This window comes from Antechinus flavipes, chromosome 2 (genome assembly GCF_016432865.1).
Source record: "Antechinus flavipes isolate AdamAnt ecotype Samford, QLD, Australia chromosome 2, AdamAnt_v2, whole genome shotgun sequence".
NCBI classification, from domain to species: domain Eukaryota; kingdom Metazoa; phylum Chordata; class Mammalia; order Dasyuromorphia; family Dasyuridae; genus Antechinus; species Antechinus flavipes.
This window is the reverse complement of record NC_067399.1, coordinates 383,019,440-383,043,196: the sequence shown is the minus strand read 5'-3', so window position 1 is coordinate 383,043,196 and position 23,757 is coordinate 383,019,440. Positions and strand designations below refer to the sequence as shown.

At 31.4% G+C, this 23,757-nt stretch overlaps 1 protein-coding gene across 3 annotated transcripts in view; it reads left to right on the top strand.

Annotated features, from left to right (window-relative positions):
* The window catches only part of VRK1 (VRK serine/threonine kinase 1), a 120,206-nt gene that overhangs the window by 49,943 nt on the left and 46,506 nt on the right, over positions 1–23,757 (top strand). For all 3 annotated transcript variants that reach the window (XR_007950752.1, XM_051978417.1, XM_051978416.1), the window contains exons 2-3: positions 5,004–5,168; positions 7,261–7,316. Coding sequence is in view for 2 of the 3 variants with exons in the window: in XM_051978416.1 (XP_051834376.1) it covers positions 5,004–5,168; positions 7,261–7,316 (221 nt within the window). In the remaining variant the exon portion in view is untranslated. The remainder of the gene's footprint in view (positions 1–5,003; positions 5,169–7,260; positions 7,317–23,757) is intronic.

Genomic DNA, 23,757 nt, shown 5'->3' with positions numbered 1-23,757 from the left:
GAACTGGACCTCTGATTTCACTAGAATAATCAGAACTCATTGATAAGGAAACTCTTTTCCCAGTACAGCACAAAACCTTTGTTGAAAAAAATCTTAGAGAATTGCTAGAGCAAAGGCTCCTTAAACTTTTTCTACTCTCAAATCCTTTTTGCCCAAGAAATTCTTACACAATTAGATATATAAGACAGGTGTACAAATCAAACGTTTACTGATAATAAATCATAAAGAAAATTACTTTAAAATAATTCTTTAGTATATGTATAATTTATTAAAGACAAAAACAAACCTGCGCATTCATGTTTACTCAAGAATTAAATCTTGAAATATTCGGTCTGTAGGATGTATAGAGCATTTTTAAATGTTTTTCAGAATTGATTTTTTGATTCTAAAATTGTCATGACTGAGAATGTTCTGCTTTGCATAAATATGTAGTTCAAAATGATAGAAGTACATTTAGGGCCATTTCAGAAATTGTTTGAAATTTTGTCCTGATCCCAAGCCAAAATTCATTTAACAATTTTTTTAGAAAATTCAAGTTTTAAGCTTGCATTGCTTGATAACTCGACAAATTCTTAAACTTTTAATGTCAGATGATTGACATTTTTGATTTCAACTAAGTCTGACTTATGAACCCAACTTAGTTTTTTAGAATCAAAATTTGAAGGGAAATATTTCTGAATCTGTGTCTTCAGGCACTTCTGATCAGTTATAACACCTCCAATAAATCTTTGGGAAAGTTATTTTCAATTATAAAATCATCTGTAGCTGAAAACATTTCTAAGGAACTATTTTATCCCCTATTCTTCCATGTGTTAACTTTTAAAGTAAAATTTTCAATTTTATCTTTTAACATAAATGTTACAATTTTTACTAGAAGTGACATGTTTAAATAATTGACTTTTTTTGAAAATATCTGACAGTTTTGAAAGCCATAACTCAATATGAAAAAAATTATATGTAAGAGCTTCATCTTTCAGTTTCAAAAATTTGTTTAAACTTCACCCACTTGAGAGCCATCTTAACCTTGCATGTAGTAATATGCTTCTGTAATCAAAGGCCATGTCTTTGCAAAGGTTTGTAAATAAACAACTGTTAAGAGGTTGTTTTTTAATGAAATTCGTGATTTTGATAGTATTAAGAAATACATCATCTAACTCTGGTGTTTTTTTTTTTTTTTTTTTTTTTTTTTTGCTTTTGTATTTTATTTGGCCTATAAGTGATATATTCATTGTCACTAGGTTTAATTTTTGCTACATATCTAACATTCTTGCCCTTCATTGCTCCAGCACCATCTGTATACATTCCAATGCAATTTTTCCATTGTAAGCCTTCATTTGTGAAAAATTCATTAACTTGAAGAGATATATTTTTTACTTTCTTTTGTGTCTTTCACAAGGGTGACAAAACAATAATTCCTCATGTATATTTTTTTCATAAACTAACATTTGTGCTATTTTAGAAATATCAATTGTTCTAATTGAATTGCCTGCCCTTATGCCTAGTAAAAAGCTACTGGAATTGGTCATTGCTAATTTCAAAAATCCTTTTGGAAATAGTATCATTTGATAAAGGAATTTTATGAATTTCATCCCCATATTTTTTCCCATGAATTATTTCTGACATTTTTATAGCAGCATATAACATGAGATCTTTTCCTATTGCATAGGGCTTTTTAGTTTTTAGAATTAAATAAGTTTCATAAGATGCAGGTAAATACATTTTGTTGACATTAAGAAATGCCCCAAATCTTTGTTCTTTATTTGAAGATCTTAAAAGTCAAAATATTTCTTTGGTTTATTGTATTACTCTGCATGCTTGGCATTAAGATGTCATTTTAGTTTGGCTGGTTTCATGCGCTGCACAGCCAAAACTTCATTACAAATTAAACAGATTTTTCTTCATCATCATCATCATTAGAAGTTGATCCATATTGTAAAAATGATTTGACATATATTTTCTTTCCATTGAACTACTAGTGAAGTCATCATTTTTACCTCTCTTAAATTTATCCACTTATTCATAACTGAAAAATATTTTTGTCCTAAAATACAAGATAGATGTTGTTAATAATTTCTCAAAAAAAATAATAGCTTTAGTTCATGAAATTGTTTGTACTTAATTAAAAAAAATTCATGTTTACATTTACATATTAAAAGCATACTATTTCTCCACCATCACCACTGTATATATAAATGTGAACATCATTTTTCCCCCTCCAAATCAAATTTTGTTTCTCTAAAAGGAGAAAACTGCAATTTTAAAAATCAGACATTCTAACACAAATCCAAAGATATTCTTATTTGATACTTAAGTGCTGGGGAGTGATGATAAGATAGTGTTAAAGACTCTGCTTTCCATAATTAAACTATTATATTTCTGTGACAGCAGAAAACCTTGTATATACAGTAAAAATACTGTAATTCATAAACTACAATAGTCCTAAATCTGAGCTTGTGTGTTTCTGGTAGCAATTGTTGGCTTTGTGTGTTTTGAGGGCTTGCTTGGTACAAAGTGAGCATGTTCTGTATTCAGAATGAAGACTGTAATGAAGTTTTACAGGGCAGCATGGGCAGGTGCTGCCAGAAACACCTCAGATTTGTTATGCATTTGATTTTTGAATTTTGACCATAGCATATTCAGATGCCTTTTGCTATTGCCAGATTTTTTTTGCTGTCCTCACATTTAGTTAGACAATATCATAAGGGGTCATGACCCACAGTTTTAAGAAGTTTTGACTTAGTGACTGAATGGCTGAGTAATTTGCTTAATGTCACACCACCAGTATGTATGAGTGAATTTGAATATGAAATATTACTGTGTTATTGAACATGGGTGTTATGAATAAAGAAGCATAGAAAATTTATATGAAATGATGCAAAGTAAACAGAGCTAGAAAAAACTTTATATGTAATTAATACAACAATGTAAATTGAAGAAACACCAAACAGCTGAAAATCAATGTTACAAAATTATCAGCAAGTTTGGCTCAAAAAGAGGCTAAGTTGTTAACCCCAACTCCTTTGCAGAGGTGAAGTCTATTGCTCTGGGAACTGCAAATATCATATTTTTTTTCCTATTGATATTTCTTAGTAAATTTTATTTTTTTAAAAAAACTTTTCTTTATTTTTAAAATTGTTTTTTAAAAGAGGTGACCTCCTGGAGGGATGCAGAGGGAAATGTAGTCATTGAAAAGAAGGAATATAAAACGTTTAACACATGAAGACATACAACATGCCGGTCCCATTGCTTGTATATCGTTTTTAAATTCCATAACAGTAATATTGCTACAGTTGCAGGTTAATTTCCTTTATTAACATCCTAAAGTTTATAGCATAGGATTTTCAAAGTAGAAGCCTAAATACCTTATTATAACCTAAATACCTTAATATAAAATTGCTCTCTAAGAATTTTCTTTTAAAATTTGATTTACCTTTCCCACGAGCTGGAGTGTTGATTAGTAGCAAACTCAAAATTTTGGTTCAAATGCTACCTTTCATATGCATAAATATTTTTAATGATATTTAAAAAATTTTTCTATCTTTATTTTTTTACATTGATTGCATTTCACTCTGCATCTTTGTTACGATTTATATCTTTGGGTTTCACTCATTTCCTTTAGTTATTAAATTGAAGTTTTGTTTTAGAGCTAGATTCCATCTCTGCTTGTATTTTTGAGTGAGTTGACATTTCTTTGTGTCACAGTGTCTCCTGGATTCTAGTGCACACCCGATCTCTCAGAATTTGACACCCCCCCTTGCCTGCTCAGGTCTTTGACGTTCAGGTTGCTCTCTGGCATCTCAGCATAGAATCTTAGGGGAGTATCAAGAGGCCTGAAATATCTAAATCCTACGAAGGCATCAGATTGCTTGCTTTTATTCCCAGAAGCCAGGATTTTCTTCCACTCTTGTTGCCTCAAAATAAAAAAAAATAAAAATCAAACTTTTATATTATATATGTCTTGTCTTTTTTTTTTTTTTTTTGGTTATATGCTTGCGCCTTTTCCTTTGTTTGTGGACTTTGGACTGATTGTAGTTTTAGGGTGAAAGATAGCACTAATTGTTCCTTTTTTGGATTTCTTGATTAATATTTAGGGTATTTTTTGGAAATTTCAGGATTTTTCCTAAGACTAATATATATTAGAAATCCTGGATTAGAACAGCTATTTCTCAATTTACTTACTGATCTAATATCTTTTCACTACATCTTGCTCACTGGATTTTGAGCTGAACCTCTGTGTTAAAAAATAAAATCACTTTAAACAGAAAACATTAAAAAGGTGTAGCATGATTTTTTTTTAATGAAATGAAATGGGCTGGAGTGTGTGTGTGTGTGTGTGTGTGTGTGTGTGTGTGTGCACGTGCGCGCGTGCGCGCGCACATCTCAATTGTAATCAGTTTTCAGCATAGAATTGTTTTTGTAATTCTTTTTTTTCCCTTAATTTCAACTTGTCCTTGATGTATACTTAGTTAAAGATATTTTTTCCGTTGTAAAACTTGATTGTGTTGCTGTTAGTTGTTTACAATTTGTTTGGCCAAAATGAACAATTTTAACTAATAAAAAATTATGGTATACATTTTCATTATTTAGTTTATAAAATATTGAATTAATGGAGATAAATATGTATGAACTAAAAGCATCATAATTACTTACTTTCTTTTTTTTTTTTAAATAACTTTTTATTGATAGAACCCATGCCAGGATAATTTTTTTTTTTTTTTTTACAGCATTATCCCTTGCATTCACTTAATTACTTACTTTCTTAAAAGTAATTAAACAGGTTGATTATTTTAGTTGTGTTTTAATTCCAAGTTCTAAGAGTGAACTGTTTAGGTTCTAAGCCAATATTGTAATCAAGAATTAACTGATTTTCATTTTAAAATCTTTGAAATAGTAGAAACTTTAACATACATCTTATTGCCTTTACTAAGAAAAAGAAATTGAGCCTGTTTTAGAGATGTTAGAAAATTGAAGCATAGTTTAACAGACTTTGTTTTGTTTTATAGTGAAAATGCCTCGTGTGAAAACATCACAATCTGCAAAAAAAGGTCATACACGCAGAAAGCTAGCAGAACAGTTTGCAGTAGGGGAAGTTTTCATTGATGTGACCAAAAAGGAATGGAAAGTAGGACAGCCCATTGGCCAAGGTGGTTTTGGTTGCATATATCTTGGTAAGTTTATGGATTTAAATACATACATATATGAACATATATCCTAAATAATTTTTTTTTATTATCAATTGGGTCCAAAAAGTATAACTGTTACAGAATGTGACTAAGCAATTGTAATATATGTTGTGCATTTGTTGAAATGGATGTACTCTACAGTGGAGTTGGTAAAGAATATTGTATAGTTTTTAATTCATTGAGATATCAAAATGTATCTTGGGTTATTTTGCCATCTGTGAGATTAGTGTCTATAGGATAAACATTATCATACATTATCTAAAGAAAACAAATAACTAACATAATTAAAAGCAAATTGTCTTTTCCTACACTCCCATCCCTTTTATGACTTCTATTTTTTGTACTTTTTAATGTCAGATCTCTTAACACATAGTAATATTAGAAGAAAGACAAAATTGAAACAATCTTTGCCCTCAAAAAGGTTTTATTTAATCGGGAAGAAATTGGTCTGAGGAGAGTCAAATCAGTAAGCTATTAGAGATAAAAGCAGTACTGCTATGGTAGGATGGTAAAGGTACTCTGATGAGTAATTTCATTTGAGTAATGGATTCAGAAGCTGGATTGAAAAGAGTTTAAAAGAGAGAAGTAAAGGCACTAAGTGAAGATGACTTTTTTTAAGGAGTTAGGTTGAGAAAAATATTAGAAATATAGGTCCTTAGTAGGCATGGTAAAATATTTCTGTCCCTAATTTTCCTCTTACCATTTTCTGTATACTTTGAGAAGTTGATTAGCATCTTCATATAAGAAATATCTATTTTCCCCTCATCAATTTAGTAGTTATCAGTTTTGTGTCTTTTTGAAGGGGACAAATGATAGCTTCAGTGATCTATCTAGCTTTTGAAAGAGAAGAGTAAACATGATTCAAGAATTCTCAAGAACTTGATTCCCTATCAAGGTTTGATGAGGGCAAAGAAGTAGCAGCCAGATATATTTGCTTTAATTGTTTTCACAATAAAATGATTTCATAAGATGGCTCCTGCAAAAGTTTATTTGCTCTGAAACAGAGGTACCTAATTGATTTTTGTGGCAATGACTTCATTGTAAAGCTTATATAGACTTCTCAGAAGAATGTTTTCAGTGCATGAAACATGTAGAATTATATTGAACTGCAGTTATCAAAATATTAAAAAAACCAAAACACTTAAGACAGTTTTAAAAACCCTAGTCTAAAGGTAGTTTTGCCCTTTCAATTTTGTGTAGGTAAAATTGGTCTGAGGAGAGTCAAATCAGTAAGCTGGAAATTTAGGAGGCTGTACTTTTCTTAGTTTGTGACCTGTCATATCGTGACCTTTTTTCATGCTAGCTCTTTTGTAATATTTGCCATCAGAAAGTATGTAAAATATTTTAATGTTTAGACATGTTATTAAATATTTTAGAGATCTAGAATTAGTTTTAAATAAATATTTCTAACAACCCTAGTTAAACAACCTGGAGGGGGAGATATGATTCTATAAAATTCAGTCTTGGTTACCTCTTTCTCATGTTCTTCTCTCTCAGCCAAGTTTACATTATCATTTTGTGCAACTATTTCAACTTCATATTGTCTCTCTAAAGTAAATCCTTTTTTTTTTTTTTTTTTTTTTTTTTGGTTGTTTTTTGTTTTTAAATCTGACCATGTTTTTTTCATCACTTAAGCACTATCTAAGTGACATGTTTCCTGGGGCTATGCCTTAAGGAGCTCAGACCTCTTCCATCTGTCCATTTCAACCATCTTTGGGACTAAAAAGCTCCCTCTTTGGTGTGAAGACTGAATGATACAGTCTATCTTGGAATGGTACTTCCTAAATGATGAAAAATATTTGCTTTTATATGATATGGACAATTTTCTTCTTTTTTTGCACTTTCAGAGGGCTATTTGTGTAAGAAATAAAATGACAGACCTTTCCTTAAATTTCTATAGTTGGCGAAAAATAATTTAAAATTTGGTATAAACATCTTGAACTATTACTTGGACCTTTTCCATTTCATTCTGTAGGGGCATAAAGTTGTACAGACCTTAATGTGTATATGTCAATAGCATTTTTTCTTATAGTTCATACCTTTTATTCTGATGTAATGTTAATTTTTTTTTTAACAGCTGATACCAATTCTTCAAAATCAGTTGGCAGTGATGCCCCCTGTGTTATAAAAGTGGTAAGAAACTATTTTAATTGACTTATTTTTTTCTGTTCATTTAGTAATGATGTGCTCTTTAAACAAATTGAAATTAACTGTAAAATTATATATTGAGTAATATGTATTGCAAATGTCTCTTGAGACAAAAATAGACCTTTATTTAATTTAAGTAAAAAGTTTCAAAAGTGTCTCTCCTTTCCTGACATTAAAAAAGTCTTAAGCATGAGGTGGACAGGAATTTTAAGCAGTGTATCAGAAATTGTTAGTTCTTTTTCCTTTATCAATATTTCCTTTGCAATAGAAGAGAAGCTTTAGTTCAACAAAGTGGAAACGGAAAAAAATTGCATTACAACTTTATCATGTTTTTTGTTTTATATATTTATCTTCCATTTAGTCTTTTTCTTTTTTTGGCATCCCTCTCAAAGACTTCAAAAATTTGGTAGATTTAATAATTTATGATTGTTTTGGTCTCATTAATTCTTTGGGATAATTGTGAAAATAATGTATATTTAACCCAATGGAATCTAAATTAAATTTTTTTAACTGGTATTTGATATTGACTGAATTCTTAATGTTTCCATGCCTAAGTTGTGAAAGCTTTCCCTTTTTTTCATCCTTCTGTTTTATTTGAAGAATAGCCTGATTTTATAGAAACACTGAATCTCAGATTTGTAAAGGAACTCAGAGGCTACTTAATATAAACAGTATTTGAAAAGCAATCCCTATTCTATTTCTGACAAATAATTGTTCAACATTGACTTGAAGACCTCTAGTCTTGGTATAGAAAATGCCTATACCAAGGAGCCTGTTTCATTTTTGAATTGCTCTAATTAGGAAGTTTTCTCTTAGAACAAACTCGAATCTGCTTCTTTGACCCTTTCCCTCACTGTTTCTAGTTTCAACCTCTGGGGACAAGTAAAACAGATGTAATCTCTTTCATATGTCAGATTTTTTTAATCAATTGAAAATAGTTTTCATTGTTCCCTTAATCTGATTTTTAGCTGATTCTTCTATGACATGTTCCACAGTCCTCCACATTTCTGTCTGTGTGTTAATTTGCTCATGGCCTTAAAATATAGAAGAATGAAAATGATTTTAAGATGAATGTCAACTAAAATTTTTTAAAAGAACCAACACAACTAAAACAATAGTTATTTTGACAAGTTAACATCTTTTTCATAACCATACATCAGTTTAACTTTGCAGGGGAAAAAAGATTGATGTTGTTAAATTTTATAGCTAAACTCATTTTTGATAAGATTTTTAAAATGATCATAAACAAGTTAATTTCTAAGTTTTAAATAGAAAATATTTATTTCACAATATTTCACTGAAGAAAGTGATCTTATCTAACATATATTTTGATATCTACTGCTCATTTAATTCAATTTTCATTAATTCTTAATTTGCTTTCTATATAGAACTCCTTTCAACTTAAAGATCTATCTCCTACTTTATAAATAGGAATCAATGAAAATATACTGAAAAAAAAATTTATTTTGTAACTAATTTTGCTGCAATGCAAATATTTCATGTATTGAAAAAGTGTTACCACTTCTAGACTGGATTCTTTGAAAACACATACCACACAGTTCATCAGTTTCTCTCAGTATTTACTATAGAGATCATTATATGTAGTAGTAAAAAAAATTTTCATTTACTATCAAAACATAAAACATCTTGTGAATTAAGGAAATGAAGTTTACAACATTTTACATGTATGAAGTTGCAGAATAGTATTCTTTAAAAGAATTTTATTCTATTAGCATTCTGTTTTGTTTCCTGAATGTGTCAAAAAACATACTTGTGATAATGATTGTGAAAGTTTTCTTTTTCAAGAAGTAATAATTGAATATCTTAAGTTCTCTTTTCGTAGAAGTGGTCTTCATAAATATATGCCTTCATTAAAAAATGTGCCTATTCACAAATAAGCAAATTATATTTTCTGAAACAAGTATAAGATATCTGGAGATTCACGTGTCTATTTTCAAATAAATAGAAAACAGTTCTGGTGTGTCAGTAGCATTACTTTTTTGAGTTGAATTACTTTGAAGAGGAAAAAAAGAAGTTCTTATAAGCTTTTTGAAAAAATTTCAAATATCTAATAAAAATTGGTATATTTTTTGTGTGCTATTTGTTTTTGAAGTGTAATCAAGGATTGGGCAATAAAGAATTGACATAAGCAGAGATGAACTGAGATGGTTATATTTTCCTAGCTATGAGAATTTTTTGATCATAGATTTGATTCATCTATCAAGAGAATTTCCTGATTTGTGTGGAAGATTGGACAGAATGACTAAAGTCTTTGTCAGCCCAATCTTGATTCCATAAAATTCCTTGAAGTTCATTTTATTTTAACAAGAATAGTTGAGGAGTTGGTGCTAATTTTTTGGGGTAATCTGAAGTTAGGTGGAGTGGTGATGACTGTAAGAAAGGTAGCAAGTCTTTTTATCCTAAAATTAGATAAAACTTCTGACTTGGTTAAATTTGGCTATAAGAAACGGATTTGGGTATAAATTGGAGATATTTATAAATCATCCTGAGCATTTCTTACTGAAATTCTGTTGAGATTAATAGGTATCTTCAGTTCAAATAAAATCAGGGGACATTTTATGGAACAGATATAATTGGGTACATTACAACAATATTTATCTAAGCCAGTGAAGTACACGATTTAGATAAGACCAGATCTTGATCTTTCTAAGGAAGCTTGCCATATCTCATAGAGGGACAAAATAGTAACTTTGATATGACATAACATTGCATGTTGATAAATGCTGTATGTAGTAGTTTATGATGAATCCTTCATTTTGTGGAAATACCAAACAGCCCATATTACTCATAACAACAAAATAAGCAAGGTCTAGAATGGAGAGGATTTCATTGCCAATTTGCCAATAGATATTTCTGTTCTTATCTGCAAATAAATGTGTGAAATGCAATTCTTGAATTAGTTCTTGAAAAACTTTTTCCTGATCATTATCACCATGTGGTTTTCAGCCTATTCATGAAACATAACAGTGCTCTTTCATGTGTGCTTTGCACAATACAACTTCATAAGTAGAATTGATTGTCAGATTTGGTCTGTCCTTAGAGATCATCTGGCCCAGCTCTTTCATTTTAAAAATGAAGAAACTGAACGGTATTCAATAAGGGAAACTTATTTGCTCAGGATCATATAGATAAGTGGCAGATTGTGTCTTGAACTTGGATCCTCCTAAGTTCAAGTCCAAATTATTTCTGCTAAATTATCTCCTCTCATAAACATGTATGTACCAGCCTCTGCTTCATTAAGATGGCACATAGTTCCTTTCCATGTACTGGTGATTCATTTATTCATGAAAAATTTATTAAGTAGTAAAGTCCTACTCAGATGTTATATTTTGTTTTAGAAATGATAATAGAATCTTTAAAACTATGACACTGGAATACAAGCTTTATGGGTCCTATAAGATGAAAAGTTTTAGTATGGGCCTGGTGTTTTCCAAGGATCAGCCTGGCTATGTTTATAAAGTTAGATGTAGGATGATAACTTTGGAAGGGGCAAAACAACTCTTGAAAACCATCTGTTAAATTATAAAGGTTTGTAGTGATGGTTAAAGAGCACATTATTTTGAAATTCTTGAAGAATTGAAATATGTTTGATGTACTGTGCTAGGGTATTATCTAAGATACCTAATATATAAAGATTGGTTCTTCCTATTTTAGAGGGACAGTCATTTCTCCTGTAACATGACATATATTCCCAAAGAGCATTGAATTAAGCACAATCACCCAATGCTGTTAAAGATACAACACTCAAAAGTTTTATCAGCAGCACCTTTAAAAAATAGGACCCTAATAAAAATGGTAGCATAATTTTATATATGTTTTATGGTTAAGGAATACATTACTACTACAATAAAGAGTGGATGCTATTGTGGTCTTGGACTGCTTTTTGACCATCTCTAAGACAATCCCTAAGGCCATCCCTCTGAACCTTAGGGCAGAGGCTAAGATGAAAAGGTGTGTGATGAGGATTAACTTTTCTTCATTATGACTTTTACTGTATCAGAGGATATACTACAAATATGGTACTTTACTTTGACAAAGACCTGAAGTTTGCTAGTGAAATTAGGGTATCAGAAGATATTGCACCTTGTGAGTTGTGTTAAAATGTTACAATTTTCTATGTTCTCCCTCTCTTTTTCTCTGAAGAAAGAATCAGAGAAGCACGTTTTCGCATTTTGCATTGGAACAAATAAGTTTTGGAAAAATGCTCATTATAGCAGAACTAATTTATACAAATTAGAACTTAGATAAGACAAATGTAAGTTGCTATGAGATCATATGTAGGCCTATCTGGGAAAGTTTTGTAAATGAGATAGCAGTTTGCTCAGTCACATAGCTAGTAAGTGTCTTGAGGTTGGATTTGAACTCTGGTCCTTATAATCTGAGCCTATCACTACTGAATTGCCCTTTTCAGTTGTTAGAATTGGGGAGGGGGGAGCATTTCAAATCTAGAGAGAAAAAGATAAGGAAAAAAAAAAGAGGAGTACATAGGGTATTGTTTAGGAGGCAAATAATGATCCAATTTGGTTGGAATTCAAAATGCATGAGGAGGGAAGTATTATAGGATATGATTAAAAGGCTTGACTGCAGCCAGATTGTGAAGAGTTTTAAATGTCAGACTAAGATTCTTTGGTAGGCATAGGGGAACCATTGACAACAGTTGTTCTATAAATGTTGGTATGATGACAAAAGAGTGAGAAGTTCCTTTAGTCAAACACTTAAGGAACTGTGAAAATTGACTTTTGACAAGAACATTTGGACAATGAGACTGGAGAGAAGTAAATGGAAATTCAGGAAGAAAAGACCCTGTGAAACAAAGTTTGTTATTAGAGTCTAACTTTTGGCATCCTTGGTTCAAAATGTAAAATATTTTCAAGGGCAATTATTCAAGGACAAATTCTAGCAAACTACTACTATTCAGTATAAAGCTCTGATTTATTCAGTTAGAACTTACTGATGTACCTACTTTAATTTTCAAGTTTTCCTTCAGGCACTAATTTATGAAACTTGGAATAATGAGAATCAACCAGTGTAACTCAAGCTATTATAATGAAAATCCCCTTACAAGGAAGGATCATGGAACTCATTTCATGCTTTTTTTTCCCCCTTTCACAATGGAGAATTCCATTATAACAAAATAAAGAAGACACTTCCTTGGCATTCATTTTAGGAAAATTTATCTATTTCTGTAGAAGAACAATACTTTAACTGAAGACTATTTTATTAACATATTTCAAATTTGAATTGCTTTGCCAAGTCTACAGTATCCAAGGTTTAAAGAAGAAATTAGGACTGACATTTTAACCCGGAATATCACCAAAAGTATCTTTAAGAATTCTAGGTGTCAAAATGAAAATGACAATAGGGGAAAAAAATCATTAAAATGTGATATATTTCGGTGGTACAATCTGAATGCATTTGGCTGCCATTTAGAAATAAAGTTGTATGAAATGTATCTTCCGTACTAAAAATTATGAAATATGATTTGAAAATTCATATCACCACTCATGAGGAAAATCGAACATGAGTCTGAAAACTTTTTTTCCATGCAACTACCAATTACAGATATATATTAGTTTATACCTGAGGCACCATGATACAGTGAACCAAGTGAGTTCCACCTTTGCTTTTGCATGAACTTATTGATAATATGACCACTTGGGTAAACTGCATTTTCAAATTTTTCAAAATTTGATTGTGCCTAAAAAATATGCTTGTAACTGGGAGAACAAAAGGTGGTGGTAGAATTTTGGGGCTTGGTATTATCCAAATTAGAAAGGTAGTGCTGTGGATAAAGAGCAGATCTCACATCAGGAATACCTTAATATGTATTCCACTAGTGATAACTACTTAATATGTCACTCAGTGATTTGCAAATCTTTTGCTCTTTCAGAACTTTGGGCAGCTCTCTGTTAAGTTACAGGGAAAGAGCCAGTTTGCATTGGTGGATGAATTTCCTTATGAGTAGCCCTTTTATCGATATTTAACTACACATTTTCCTTAAGTTATTTAATTTTTTTCCCATTTATTTTGCCTATCAAGATAAATCCATTATGTGACATCTACAAAAGTGTGGTTACTATGACCTCCAGTTAATCATTGGCAAAGACCAACACATGGAGAATTACAAGACCTGGATTCAAATCCTGTGCATGCTTGGTGCTTTTCTGAATTTGGTCAAGTTTTCACGGATCATACTTTCTCAGTCTATAACATTAAGTTGGAGATATGATTTCAATTTCATTTCTAAATTCCCCCAAACATAAGATGCTTTTATAAGCTCCTACCTGGAAAAGGAATAGATTTCACAGCCTTAGGTAGAGACTATGTGAATACTTAAACCAAATAAGAAAATAGTGAATTAGCATTAGGCACTAAAAGGAGGTATGCCAAATATAGGCAATTCAAGTAGCCAGTTAGAAAGCAATGTGAAGAAGCTTATAGAAAAAACTTGAACCAGAATAATTTTCAAATACTTGTTTTTCTTCTTCCTTTCTTACCCAATGATATTTTTGATCTAGTGGCTGCATGTTACTTCTAGGATCAAATATAAAGCTTTTAAAGCCCATCATAACCTGATTCCTTTCTACTTTCCCAGTTTTCTCTTATTCCCCTTCTGATACTCCAAGATGCTATGACACTTCCTTTTCTGTTTATTGCACAAGATACTATATCTCTGTACCCCTTGACTGGAATTCCCACCCCTTCTCTCTTCCTTCTGGCTTCCTTCAAGTTTCAAGATAAAGTCTTACCTTCTTCAAGAAGTCTAAGTGTCCTCCTTAATCTTATTGTTCAATTTGTCTCCAGGTAATCCTGTATGTATCTTACACAGTTGTTAGAGTGTTGTTTCCTTTTCACTTTTTGAGAGCTGACTTTTTTTTTTTAATTGCCTTTCTTTGTATCACCGGTGTTTAACATAATGCTGGCAGGTTGTAAATGCATACCTTTTCCTTTCTTAGGGCCTATAGGGAAACTTCTAAATATCTATGCACAGCACCTTCATCTTACTCCTTCCTCTTTCTTCCCCCAATCCCTTCTATATACACACAAATACTTCTTTCTATATAATCCTTATATTTTCTAAAAGCTCTTATTGTTAAAACCAAGCCACTAATTATTTTTTCCTTATTGTGGTTTCTTAAGCTTAAAGTAGCATCCTGTGAGACACTCCCGTTTCCTCTTCTTGGGAATCATCAGTGGCTCCTAACTGGCTGTAGATAAAACACAAACTATTCAACTTGTCATTTAAAGGTCTTTAAAATTTGACTATAGCCTAGCTTTCCAGATTTATTTCATATTATTCTTTATGTAATAATCAAACTATTCATTCCCTGAAATTGTTAACCTGGCTCCTGCCTCAATGCTCCATATCTGGTAATTTATTCCTTTTTCATATTTGTCTTTTAAAATTACTTAGCTTCTTTTAAATTTTAGCTTAGTCACCACCTCCTTTGGAAAGCCTTTCTTTCCCTTTAGTTGTTAGTAGTTGCTCCTTCCTCAAATTACCTTTATTAAAAATGTTTTCATATTTTATTCCCCAAGTAGAGTATAAACTATTTGAAGACAGGTGCTAATTTTTTTTGGGGGGAGGAGTAGTGTCTATTACTCAGTATGAGTACCAGTACTCAGTTCTGATACTTAGAACTTGGCACATAATAGTAACTTGATAAACATTTTTTAATTGAATTGTTACACATTTCCATTTTTAAAAGAAAAGGTGTTTAAGTAGAACTGATTATTATTGTATTGTTACTAAGCTTTATCCTCACATTTAAATTAAATTCACTAGTAAATACTGATAACCAATTTTGCTGACTGCTAATTCACTTTGTGAACACTGCTAATTCAGTTTGTAATGCCAAAAATTAATAAAGTAAAGTTTTAGGCATTTTCTTTTAAAATAGAAGTCACCAAAAAGAGTCATTAAAATTAAAGCAAAGTACAGAGAGAAGGCATATCAGAAGGGAGTTAATACAAATGTCTAGAAAAGTTGGGACAGGAGGGAGGGAGGATGAAAGGATGAACAATCTTAAGAAGTTGATACAACATTGAAGAATGGATCAAAAAAAAAAAGCCAAATGTATGAGATAGGTATTAATTTTTTTTTGTCTAAAAAGTTGTATAAATACAATTTGCAATTTACTGTGCTATAAATTGCAATGAATAAATACAATCTGCTTTTATTTTCTGATGCTTCCTAAGAAATTCTAACCTATGAAATATAAAATGACCCTTCCCCTCAAGGAGTTTATAGTCTATTTAATGAAAAAAGGACAGTCCCTTGAAAAATTAAATTTAGCAGCATACAATTTAAAGAACAATTCCCAACAAAAATGGGAGAGATATGACAAAGTATTACAGAATTAATTCCTCTATGAATGATTTTGACTAAAAAGTTCAGAGGAAGTTTCTTGGTAATACTCTTTAAGAGAGCTTGTAAAATTCTCTTTAGGATGATTAAAAAAACAAACTGGGAACATTGTTTTGTTGATGACAGTATTTCTACCAATATTTGATAGAATGTTGTAGTTTAAAAGTTTTTTAAAATATTTAAATATAAAATATTGAAAAGGAATGATGTTTACAAATTACAATGATCTGTTTTGCAAATGAATGTAAATGAAAAATAGTTTAAAGGTATGAATGGCTAATTAAGTATGACACTGTGAACAAGGAGACAAATACAAATTATTATCCTGTTTTTATTATAAGACTTTAAGAAAATCATTAACCATCTTTTGATAACATGAGCAGATACTACTTTGTTTCCACACATTTTATAAACTCTTTTGAGGACATAGGCATCAGAATATTAATTAATATTAATTGATATGGAGCAGAAGATAATATAGAGTGACTTCTTTATGTAATTCTCTTCTCAGGAAGCTAAGGTATTTCTGAAGTATCGAAAGGACCACTATAAACTTAATTTCACCTCTGTATTAATAATATACATATCTATACACCTTTTCTTTTAAAAATGGAAATGTGTAACAATTCAATTAAAAAATGTTTATCAAGTTACTATTATGTGCCAAGTTCTAAGTATCAGAACTGAGTACTGGTACTCACACATATACTCACACACAATAATACACATATATCACTGTTCTGTCAGTGATATATAACCTTACAAAACTATTATTGAGTTGCTGAATTAGCTTTTGCATGGAAGTAAATTGTTACCTTCAAAGATTTTGTAGATTGGAGAAGGCAGGGATGATCTTAGAAGTTATGGGAAAAAAGAACTGAAACTCATAATTTAATACCAAATAGATAATTTTGATTATATTAAGTTAAAAAGTTTTTGTACAAACAAAACTCAATGCAGACAAAATCAGAAGGGAAGCAATAAATTGGGAAAACATTTTTATATTTAAGGGTTCTGATAAAGGCTTCATTTCTAAAATATGTAGAGAATTTACTCAAATTTATAAGTATTCAAGCCATTCTCCAATTGATAGTCAAAAGTTATGAACAGACAATTTTCAGATGAAGAAATTAAAACCATTTCTAGTCATATTAAAAAAAATGCTTCCTAAGACATCTTAAAGGAGGGAAGGGGACTCACATGTGCAAAAATGTTTGTGGCAGCCCTTTTTATAGTGGCTAGAAACTGGAAACTGAGTTAATGAATGCCCATCAATTGGAGAATGACTGAACAAGTTATGGCATCTGAATGTAATGAAATATTGTTGATCTATAAGAAATGATGAGCAGGCTAATTTCAGAAAAACCTGGAAAGACTTGCATGAACTGATGCTGAAGTGAGCAGAACCAGGAGATCGTTATACTTGGCAACATCAATATTATAGGACGATCAATTCTGATGAACATGACTCTTTTTAACAATAAGATAACTGATGCCAGTTCCAGTGATCTTGTGACATAGAGAGGCATCTACATCCAGGGAGAGGACTGTGGGAATTGAATGTGGATCACAACAAAATATCACTCTTTTTGTTGTTGTTGGCTTGTATTTTGTTTTCTTATTCATTTTCTTTACTTTTTGATCTGAATTTTCTTGTGCAGCAAGAGAGTTGCATAAATATATTTACACATATTGGATTTAACATATATTTTAACATGTGTAACATATATTGAATTACTTGCCATCTAGGGGAAGGGGTGGGGCGGAAGGAGGGGAAAATTTGAAATACAAGGCTATACAAGAGTCAACTTTGAAAAATTATCTGTGAATATACTTTGAAAATAAAAAGCTTAAAAAAATCTTAAAAAAAAAGTTATGGGAAAATAATTGTCACAGAGATCAAGAAATTATATTCATGAATGTCTATTTTTCTTTACTTCCTTGTAAATTGTTCTTTTGTTCTCTGCTTCATACTTTGTTCTTTTCTCTTCTTTTTCATCCACCCCCCCCCTCACCTCCAAGCAGGCTATAATTAAGAAAGGATATATTTATATATGCATATATAAATATATTCATATCTATATACACATACATACACACATCTCTTCATTTTCTTGTAAATTGTTCTTTTGTTCTCTGATGTTCACCTTATTTACTTTATTCTTTTTTCCCCCTTTCATTCTACTCCCACTTCCAAACAAGCTACAGTTAACAAAAGATATATTTATGCATACATATGTAGATATATACATATATACACAAGCTCACACCCATGCACACCCCACATACATACACATACACATTTTTCCTATTCCTGTTGAGTCTTTAATTAAATTCTGCTCCATAACTTGGCTTACTATTTACTTAATCTTCTCTCTCTCTCCCCCAGAGATCCCTCCCTTGTCTTCTTCCCTCACTCTTTGCCTTCCCCATCCACCTATCCCTCTCCCCCTTATTTCTTTATAGATTTTGGAGGGTGCTGTAACTTTAATAGTATATATGTAGTATTGCCTATTGAACTCCTTCCCAATGTGAGTAAGTTTTTGAAACTTTGAGCCCTTCCTCCCCTCCTCCCCTGTGCCTCTTTGGCTATTCTTTTTCTGCACCTCATTTGTTTGTATAACATGATTACTATTTTTACCTTTGTTCTGCCAGTCTTTCTTTGGAGCTTATCCTATTGTTGATGTAAATCTTAAACATAAAGTATACTTTAATCATGTAGAAAAATATACACAATTTGTACATGTTTAAAGAGTTTGTCCATATTGAGTTCCTTAAAAATGCTCTTTGATACTGGACTATTAAAAGTTGTGATCAAAAAGAGAACCTTGACACAGTAATATAGGAAATAATTCTAGAAAATTGTCCTGGAATGATAGAACATGAGGAGAAAATAGAGATAGCTACAGAGATATTTATAGCTATAGAGATCACCTCAAAGAGATCCTTTGTGGAAAACACATAGGAATATGATTGCCAAATTTAAAAACCCCCAGATCAAAAAGTAAATTTTGCAAGAAACAAGAAAAAAACAATTCATATATATGAATTAGAATTATGCAAGACTTATCAGCAACCACAATAAAAGACCACATCAAAAAATTAGGCCTGTGGTCAAAAATATCATATCCATCAAAATCATCTATAATTTTCAATGAGAAAAAAAAATGGACATTCAACAAACTTGCAGATTTTTAGGACTTTCTATCAACCAAATCCAAACTTAACAGAAAATTTAATTTTTATTTTTAGTTCCAAATTCTTCTTCCCAAATAATGTTTAGAAAAAAATAAAATGGGGATGGATTCTGGGAAGATGTCAGAATAGGTTAGTCCATTCATATTTTAAATTCCTTAGTGAGCCAGTTCAGCTCTATGCTATCATTTATTCTCAAATCCTTTCCATTTTTGCATTTGTTCTGTCACTGTTCATAATTTGCCATATCTTAATGCTAGTTTACTCCTACTTTCTATTTCCTGGAACCCTATTCATATACTGCTTCATAGACTAGTAAATTCATGCAAATTTACTGACCTGCTTCTCTGCACATCTTAACTGCTTTCACTGTAGCAAGTGAATTCTCCTTTTGTTGATGTTCAGTTATATCTAACTCTTTATGACCCCAGTTGGAGTTGGGGTTTTTTTTTTTTTTTTTTTTGGTCATTTTTACAGATGAGGAAACTTAGGCAAACAGAGTTGAGAGACTTGCCTTGATTCACCCAGCTAGGTGACCTTCTAAATTTGATTTTTTTACTCCATTAGCTACAGTGAATATTTCATACTTTATCTTTCTTAGCATTTTTCTATTTCCTTCATTATCTCAGCTAAAAACCTTATACTTTACTGAGAAAAAAATTTGCCTTGTTCCCTTTTTTCCCCTCTCTTCATTTCACCAAGTCTTTGACATCTTTTTCCATTCTCTTGTCTTTTTATTTCAGCCTCTATAAAGAAGTTCACCTCATCAGGGCAATCATCCATTATCTCTGATCTTCAGTTTTGTTTTCCCTATTTGTTAGTAAATTTTTTCCTCTTGCTTACTAGATACTCTCATGTTTTTACTCACCTGAATTTGATTTGATTGTCACCCTAATTCAGAATCTTATTTCCTATCTCCAGTATTAAAATGGACAAGAGAGATGATGCATGACTTTTTAGATTATTGTGCATCCACACAAAGGTGCGACAGTATGGATTGTTTCCAAGCTGCTTGTGCTAATTTGGCCGCCCAAATCATTTGGGTAATCCAACGATTACCCAAATTATTATTGAGTATTATTCTTCTGTATCTGCTTCAGGCTGACAGAGGGGAGAGTTGTCTTGCCTCAGTAGTTCACGAGGAATTGAGCATAGACTGTTCCAAGGAATGAGGGGCAGGTATGGGCTGCTATATTTCCTGAGAGGACATCTGAAATTTGATTGAGTCCTGCTTGGAGAACACAAATTTAGCTAAAAGGTTTTAGAGGCAAGGTCCAAATATTAACTGGGTTTTTTAGGGTCTTTTTGGGGAGTGATCAGGGTTGTGAAGAGGATCTCTCCATGCTTTCTGGGGTGTTTCACCTTTTTTAGCATTTACCATAATAATGGTAAATACTATAGCATGGTAAAGAATGTGGTAAAAAAAGGTAAAGAAGTAGACTTGGGGACAAAATAGGAAATTAAAGAATTAAAGAAGCTACAAGAGATAGCTATTTACCTAATTTTTTCCCCTTTCATTTTATTTCTGTGCCTTCTACCAGCCAACTTTCCTTCACTGCCCTTGAACAATGATGAAACTATTAATTTTGTCAGTTACTTTTAACACTTTTATACTATTTAATCTTTATTTTTCCTTAAAATAAATTCTACACAGTATAACATTGAAAATTACTAAGATGTTTCAGAAGGTTTGAGTTCCTGGAACTACCCCAAAGTCTCAGGAATTTTCTCTTGCAGAATTAAAATGACTAATTGCCAAACTTCTTAATGATTTATCTCAAAACTTCCAGAATCTGTTTTTAGTGGTTCTTCATCTTTAATTATATAGCTTTATTTCTGTAGCCCCAATTTATCCAGTTTTGGAATCATAGAAAAAAATATATTAATGACTTTTTCTCTTTTCTTTTAACCTAATCTCCCACAGAAAGCCCAAGTGTGGGAGTTAGTATAATTAATAAATCTTTTCAGTTTTTTCCAGTGTTCTCTCTAACTACAGCCCTTAGAAGTTTTTCTGGCTGACTGCATTTTAAATCTTTCAAGGTCTTACAAGCTGATTCTGTAGGAGAAAACCTAGAGGGGAGTTCTGTGGAATGGAGGGTGAGGAAATTGTCTGTCCACTATGTTGTAAGCCTAAAGAATTATGTTATATGTTTGAGATATACTTCATTATATTTCTGTTAGGAAGTGGATAGCATACTTCTTTACAATGTTGTTATTATACGGATTATTTTCATGATTCTGTTCACTGTTAGGTCAGTTCAATTTCTAAAAATGTTCATTATATGCATCTTGTTTCTTATAATTTCTTATGGTGCAACATTATTCCATATGCTACTATTTATTTAGCTCTTCTCCAGTAGTGAGTTACCTTTTAGTTTTCCACTAAATTTCTTTGCCACTAGGAGAAAAACTGTTATTAGAAATATGTACGTATTTTTCCTTTTCCTCTTTTCTGTTCTCTTTGTTCTGAAGTATGGGGTGGTGGTAGATGGTATTGGTCTAATAGTGGTATTGTTGGTTAAAAGGGTATGCACTGTTTTTCATGACTTTGTCAGCATAATTCAGAGTTGCTTAGTGTGCTTGTCATCCTCAGTCCCATGAACAACGGTCATCTTTCCTTTATTTCTTTGCCAATCTGAGAGGAGTAAAATGGAAACTCAGAGTAGTTTTAACTTGCATTTTTCTTCATTAATTATTTGGAGCAATTTTTCTTATGGTTGTTGAGAACTTGACTTTTTTTTTTAACTTCCAATTAATATCCTTTGATAAATTGGGGAATATCTCATTTCTACAAATTTAAATCAATTCCTTTATTTATGCTGGAAATGCGACTTAGAAAAGTTTATTACAAAGATTTTCCTCCAGTATTGGGATTGTGTTTGAGCTCTTCCAGAAATTCATCTTGGGCATGTTTTCAATTCACTTTTTTCCTGCGAGAATTTGCTAGTAGTTATTTTGACATCATTGTCTTCTGTTTTTGTATCTTGATCTTCTCTGTCGTCATAGTAGCTTTTTATAATGATTTTAAAAAAATTGTTGTTTGCCCATTTTTCTAATCTATATATTGATTTTGAACTTCATATTAAAGATAGGTTATATTCCTTACATAGTTCTGGAGGTTTGGAAGTGCTTCCAACATGTTGTTTGGGAAGAAGTGTGGTCACTAACTCTCCAAGTCTGGGCTCTGTTTACTTAAAAGTTGTTATAGGTAATGGAGTGACCAAACAGCATTGAGTTCTTCACTCATTGCTAGCACAGTGATCTGCTGTTAATTGCTTTCTGAATAATTACTTAGATCCCCTTATTTTGGCTGTTTTGGAAGCTACTGCTTCTACTGTTGCTTGTTGCAGTCACTTCCAAGTTTGATGTTGCTAATATGTGAACTCTACCAGGTAATTGCCCCAGTGTCACAGATATCTCTTTCCGATTTTCTAAATTGACTTGGGCTTGAGAAATGACTCAACTTGGGGTTTACTTGGCTTTGCCATTACAGAATTTGACATAAAGCATTATTATAAAGTTGTTTGGAAGGGAATATTGGGAGAGGTCTTCTGCAGTACTTTCTTAACTCTGACATGTTGGCTCTGACCTCAGAATATTGGACTGCCCATAGGACTGAAAGAAAATTTCTTACTCCTCTGATTTGTTTATGATGTGTGACCTTTTATATCTGTTATGTGTCCATTTAGAATTCATTTTGGTATGTGTTGAAATATGTTGGTCTGAATCTAATTCCTGCTATACTATTTTCCAGTTTTTCCAGCAGTTTTTATAAAGTAATGAGTACTCACTCAAAACCAAGAGCTTACTAAGTTCATTTGTGTTTTTTTTTTGTGTGTGTGTGTGTGTGTGTGTGTGTGTGTGTGTTCTATTGTGTATATTTATAGATTTGTAAATTTTTTCTTTTGGTGTTGATTAGGAACAGAATAATAGAAAGTTGAAAGAAAAAAAGACAGGGATAAACTAACATTTAAAAAAATGTAGAATATTCCTGAATGGTCAAGTAGCAAAATGAATACAAAAGCATGGTCCAATTATTTCAGATGTGCCAAAATTTAGATTGAAAGTGAGATTATTGAAGAAAACTAAGGTAAACAAAGTTTTATTTTTCTTTCTTTTCTTTTTTTTTTTTTTTTTGCTTTATTGATAAATAAGAGAAATAAAAGTGGTTTAGGTACTCTGTTCAGTGTATATGGGATGATGAGAATAGATAATAAAGAAAAGGCATTGCTTTTCAGATTTTTAAAGAATTAGGTTATATTTTATGTGGACCCAGTACATACTCCCAGTACTCAAGCAAAAAAATGATTAAAAAAAAAAAAAAACCCTCATTTCCTGAAAACAGTTTATCAGTTAATAATAGAAAGGAGGAATGTGCCCTTTAACTTTGCATAATAGACAAATACATCATTAGCTGTTATATTTGACAAAATCAACTATTACTTTTTTGTCTCTGTTATCTTTGTTGTCTCTGTTAAAGAGAATCAACTTTGGACAGAGAGAATGAAAAAGGATAATTATTGATACTCAAGAAAAGGAGAGGGATAATGAGAGGGCATCTCTCTGTCCTTGATTATTTCTAGTCATTAGTTCTAAATTAACTACATTCAAAGATACTGAGTGAACTGCCAACTCTGATTTTGAGCCCATTGTCACTGATCTTTTTAAAGAAGATGGGGATTAGGAAACTGAGGAAGGATAATTATCTTTCCTGATATTTAAAAAGAAAAAATAATTCAATCTGCAAACTATTATATTCTAATCTCTCTTCTTTGAGACTAAACTTTGGCCTATAGTTACTTTCTGTCTATTCTATTTATTTTACAAAATGATATATGTATT